The sequence below is a fragment of the Cataglyphis hispanica genome, chromosome 23 (assembly GCF_021464435.1).
Source record: "Cataglyphis hispanica isolate Lineage 1 chromosome 23, ULB_Chis1_1.0, whole genome shotgun sequence".
NCBI lineage: Eukaryota > Metazoa > Arthropoda > Insecta > Hymenoptera > Formicidae > Cataglyphis > Cataglyphis hispanica.
The window spans coordinates 1413150-1419149 of record NC_065976.1 but is presented as its reverse complement, the minus strand read 5'-3'; the positions used below and the strand labels follow the sequence as shown (position 1 = coordinate 1419149).

Sequence of the window (6000 nt, the reverse complement as noted above, 5' to 3'; positions counted from 1 at the left end):
TGCCCATAGGGATAGGAAAGAGAGGGCGAGGGTGAGCGAGAGAGAGAGAGGTGAGCCCGAATCGGAAGAGAGGGAGAGAACGGCGCGGCGACGCGAGAAGGAAAGAGACGACGGCGGCGCCCGCCGTGCTTATGCACCACTGAATCCGCCGCGACCGGCACACTCTCACTTTCGCCGGCGCCGATGACGGTTCTCGGCGTCGTCGGCTCGTCGCCGTCAGAGCGTTGTGCATCAGCGATCACGTATACGTTAACCACCGCTACGTACGCTAGTTTGCGCGTCCGCAAACGCGAATTTTCCGCATCCGGTACCGCTATTCGGCGACCGAGTAGCATGCGCGCGTGGACGTCAAAGCGAGCGACCACGTGAGAACGTCTTCACCGCGACGTCGTTGTCATCGGGGACGATCTAGACGCCAGGCGTCTTGTTTTGACAGCGTGATCTCAGCGTGGCTCTCGCGACGAAAGAGAGGGGAGGAGGGTTGACGCTCGCCTTTGTGCTGGCGATAGAGCGTAGACATAGAGGCGGTTCAGTTTCTCTCTCTCTCTCGTTCCAGCGCGCACGAGGGTGAGAGATACGGGGAGTTTGACCGTGAGTGGGGCAGAGTGACGCGCCGGGAGGGAGCGAGAAAGTGGTGGGTGCTTGGGTGGTAGGAGAGAAGGGAAGGTCGGCGCTGACTCGCGCGAGGGACGACGCGTGTGCCGAGAGGACTGTTGTTTTCGGCGAACTGCTAAGAAACGTTCATTCACACGTTCGAAAGGCTGCGAAGCGCGCGCTCTCGCGCTTCATTCTCGCTCCTGATCATCTCGCATCCCGCATAATCGCGCGCATCTATCGCGCACGACTCCAAGTGAGAGGCGAGAGCGATCGGTATCGCGAGCGAGAATTTCCCGCGGACACCTGCCACGCGCCACGGTGAGACATTGACCGTGACGCTCGAATCAACCGCCGGGACTGCGCGCGAGAGAGGGACAAGGTGACTGCGTGATTCCACTCGGTCGATCTTGACGAGAAAACGATGACGGATTGCATTCGTGAGAGAAAGTGACTGAAAGTGTTCTCGAGTCCAAATTACAGTTAATGACTTTGGAAATAGAATGAAGTTGATTCGCGCAGTGTTCGCCAGATTGAAATGTCACTCGATTCGCGGATTTGCGGAGAGAGAAAAATGCATTCGTGACAAAAAGTGATTAGCTCATTGGCGTTCTCCAAATTGGTGTTTCGATGTACGGTTGTTGGATTTACGGTGAAAGAGTGCACCGAAACGTAATTGATCCTGACTGTTTATAAAATTCGCTATCGCTGGAAAGAAATTCGAGTGGAATGCCTTTATGAGACTGTCAGTGACTGATCAAAGTGTATTCGTAACGCGACTTTAGTGCATTATACATGTATTTACACGTGTTACGTAAGTGAAGTGGACGCAGGCACGACTTAAGGCATACGAGAGTGTTATCTTTCGCGTGATCCCTCGTGTAACCCGCGATAGCGCGGGTTCCCCGTAACGAAAGTGGCTCACACAGCTAGAGATAAGACCGCCGAATTGCAGGCGGAAGTACGCAGCGCCATAAGGGTGCTGCATGGCTGGTGCCCCCGCCCGCCGCAGGGGCACGCGCGGGGCGAAACGGTGCTGATGTCACCACAGTCCCAGATACGCGCTAATCACGGAAGAAACGGCGGTCCACCTCCGCCGCCACCCGCCACAGTCGTAGTCAGCTCGACTTCCAGTATGAGACCGCCGCCGCCGCCGCCGCCTCCCAGAGCGAGGACCTCCAACGACAGCAAGGGCCATCACGAGGAGCCCACCAGTTCTATTCCCGATCTCGGTGAGGAGCCTGTTTCAATTTCTTTTTTTTCTTATTAATATTCTTACTAATTTATGAAATATGTGTATCTCGATACAAGAATTTAAACACGAGTTCTAAAAATTCTTTTTCTGCTCTGCGTGTGTTTGAATTCTCTTTTAAAAATTATTTTTAGTGGCCTGGTCAACTCTTTACGTTAAAGATTAATTATTATATTAATATGCATTAATTATTATTAATTATTATTGCATGCTTATCCGACTTTTCATTTTTGAAAAGAGAGAGAGAGAGAGAGAGCTATCTTTTTAAAAATTTTTTTAACAAATTCAAAAAGCTAGCACTTTTTAATTTATCATGAGTAAAAAGATCGATAATTATTAAACATCTTGTATAAATGCCTTTTCTTACGAGCTTACGATCGTACATATAATGACTTTCACCGTTCGTCGAGACACACATTGATACACATTTCGCGAGTACATCCACATTCGGTTTACGAGCAACAGCTTACGCAAGCGCGGCTTATGCACTGTTTCGTGGCACAAGCAGCGAGATCATCGATCCATAAAAAAGTGGTTTAAGAAACGACGAACTTCTGGGAGATTCGGACGAAATTTGCATACCGCGGTGCAACGATGGCGATAAATTTCGAGGCGTCGACTGGTCGGATGTAGACGGAGAATTTTTTGCCGCGAATCCACGCTCTCTCGTCAGACTTTGCAGAACTGTTTTATATTCCAGATTATACGACTGTGTGTTTACGTTGGTAAGGTTCATTAACGATAAGTCCCGCTAAGCACTGTTGTCTGTTGGTCGCAATCATCACATTAGAATGAGCGAAGCGAGAAAGAAGTTAAAGAGAAGAGATGACGCGGACGAAAAGGAGATTATGTCAAATTGGGACGATCAAAAAATATTTATACGTTGTGAAACACAAGCAGATAATAATTTTCCTGTATGATAATTTAATCCCGGAACACGCGATCGATCTGTCATCGTAAACGAGGTGGCGAATCATCAAGGTTGTCTGTAGTGAAAGGATCATGACGCGCTCATATCTTTTTTTTTTTATGTTTCGCGTCTCACTGTCAGCGGATGACTTTGTTCACGAGGAAGAAATCGATACGCATATCTGCGAGCATTGGAATTCGGTAAAGTTCGAGGACACCGGGCGGCCGCGACGTCTACGATCTATGTTAATACGAAAGAAAGAGAGAGCCGGCTCTTTAAATCGTCATTCTAAATATAAATTGGTCGGTGACGCAGAGCGCGACCTTGACCGTGAGAAATATCGAAAAGTATTCCGAAAGATCGCCGACACGCATTGTGCAGCGAATCAACATTCTTATCTTACACGCAGAGACGCGTAATCGGAAACCAACCGCGTGGAAATTATACGAGCTGCTAGAAAGAATGACAAATTGAAGGACTGGGTATAAGGACAAAAGACAATGTCATGTTTTTAAAAAATGAACTATTTTCTATTTTCTAAGAGAAATCGAGACTAATGGAAATTCAAGTTTATTGATCCAGAAGAATTGCATTCACGCCTTCAATTTCGCGCTTTTAGAAAACTAATTAACGCGTAACGCGATCACGCACGAGTGCGTGAGTTTTACAAACTTGCCATCAATTCACAATATACAATCCATTATTTCTCGCTGTTGATGAAACGATGGATGACAGATAAACGGCGGCGATGTCTCGCAATTGTAAAAATATATTGAAAGATCTTAAACGAGACGTTATCGCAATGACAACAATAAATTTAAACCGTACGATGATGAGAGTGAAGAGATACTTTGCCGAAAAGTATCGTCTTGCAAAATTGCAAAATCCATATCTTATATTTTTACATGTATTGAAAAAAATTAGAACGACATAGCCACATAATTTACTTGAGATCTAAATCAAGAGTTTAGTTTTTACTAAAACGTGTGTTCGAATATTAAAAACATTCCATCGAGAAACAATAATATTGCAGACTAGACGCGATTAGGCGAGGACTTTCAGGTAGACGAGAGAATGCAAACGATCCCGTTGTTGATCCCGAGTGGGTCAAGTCGTTATGTTTTAAAATAGTCTGCATCTTATCAACGTTCTGTATTATCTCCTAACTGGAGGCCAAGGCTCAGTGACGTGAGACGATTCGATGTGTCATCATACATTTCAACAGAGCTGCTGAAAGCAAGGGAATTTTCTCTGAATAGAGAATATCTCTTTTGGAAAACACAAAGTAGTTTTCTCGAATTCTATTCTATCAAAATTAAACATCTTTTAACTATGTGCTATTTCTTTTATTATTTTTAAAAATTAAAATGCTAATCACAACCTTTTTATATCAATTATAGTAATATTGTTTTCGGCAGAATAACAAGTTTTGGTCGGTGATAAGCACAATTTACTGAAAATAATTAATTATCTCCAATAATTCAATATTATATGATAATAAAATTAGTATTCGGTAATATGTTATAATAACAGCGTTACATAAAAACTAATAGGAATTAATCGAGCGTTAGGGATTAATATGAAAGGGTGTGCATCTCGCTGTATCCCGCAACGTGTACCATGGACGCAGACACCCTTCAGCCAAGGTCTGTCTGTGTGTACGCGTGTGCGTATCTCTCTCTCGCGCGCGCGCGCAACATGTGTGCATCAAGTGCCCGCGTGTGGTATGCGCTATGATAAGAAGGGCAAATACAGTTTGGATCTCCCGAAGATAGGTCTTCGGGCCTCATAAAAGGAAAACGTGTTCTTCCTTGAAAACGTGTTGATAAGTTGATAAACTTTCTTCCTGTTGGATCTTATTGCATTTCGTAATATAGAAAAAAATCTTATGATACAATGCATCGATTATTGCCTTCCGTACGAGAATAGTTTAATGAAACAAATGTAGTAGAGACAGCTTTACAAATTTATTCTTTGATAAATCGAGAGAGAGAGAGAGAGAGAGAGAGAGAGAGAGAGAGAAAGAAAAAGATACGCTGCTTCTTGTATAAAGTTTATAATTAAATAATTATTTAATGTTGAAAAGTATAAAATACTGCAAGAATTGTTGTCAAATCAAATATATTTATTTAATAAAACGTTGTACAGTATTTTATCATAAAAGATTTATCCCCACAGCTTTTTCAAATTTATCAAATATCGTGTTTACAGATATGTCTTGAGCCAAGATTTTCCTGTTGCCTCGATAACAGCTCGAAAGTTTAAGATTTGAGCGATTGCACTTTTCGTTTGATTACGATTATAAAGCGATATAATATTTTTACTTTTTATCTTATCGTTGTATAATTAAACCAAGCAATGACAGCTGTTTGCTCTATTGTCTTTAGTATTGAATAGGAAGTTTATACATGCGCCCAATTATAATTTTATTTCAAAAATGTACTGGAATTTTACATTATTTAATTTGATTCGTGATTTCTTTATAATTCAATTTCTACTATATATATACTCTTTATAATTCAATTTCTATATTCTATATATAGTATATTTCGAGAACGATAAAAAATCGATAGTCGAAAAATAAAAAAATTTATTTTTAGTATATGATACGAGAGACCTTGCTGTCAATCAAAGTCAGCTGACAAGGAAAGATTCATTTTTATTTAATTTTTCAATACATACTCAATAAATGATCTAAAGAATTACATCAGAAACTCGAGCATATTATATCGCTTGAAATTCCAAAGAAATTCGAAGTTTATCTTTCTGACTCAAAATTTAGACATACACAAGATAAAGCTTGAGTAATATATCCAAAGGTCCATAAAATTTTACAATTTAATTTAATTTATTTTTATTCGAATATTTCCATTCTATTTAATTGAGTAGAAAGAGGAATAAAAATAATGTACGTTTTTCGAAAAAGAACAGCGTATTATTCTTATGTTAATCCGATATCATGTGAGTTGTTCTTCAATTGTGTCCCTCCTCGACGCTATTGTCATCGCGCTATTATGTTTGCATTTCCTCTGTAAAAGTGGATCGAAAGTGGAAGGACATTGGCGATAGTAATCATTCGAAAGGTTCGCTGTCTCGCAATGATCCTCGGTTACTAGATAGTAGAAAACAGGATGGAATGGCCCAGTCATTCTCCCCTGCGGTCGCTATTGCATGTGATGCCGCATCAACGTCCCCCCTTCCTCTTTTCGATTCCCATTATGCGAGGGCGCGTTTCCGCGAAAAC

General features: G+C 41.8%; 1 protein-coding gene across 1 annotated transcript in view; it reads left to right on the top strand.

Annotated features, from left to right (window-relative positions):
• Nucleotides 1-1618: 1618 nt before the first annotated feature.
• Nucleotides 1619-6000, top strand: part of LOC126857993 (nuclear hormone receptor E75) — an 88127-nt gene continuing 83745 nt past the window's right edge. Inside the window, exon 1 of the mRNA XM_050607975.1 lies at nucleotides 1619-1826. Within this exon, the coding sequence (XP_050463932.1) occupies nucleotides 1634-1826 (193 nt within the window). The 5' untranslated portion in view covers nucleotides 1619-1633. The remainder of the gene's footprint in view (nucleotides 1827-6000) is intronic.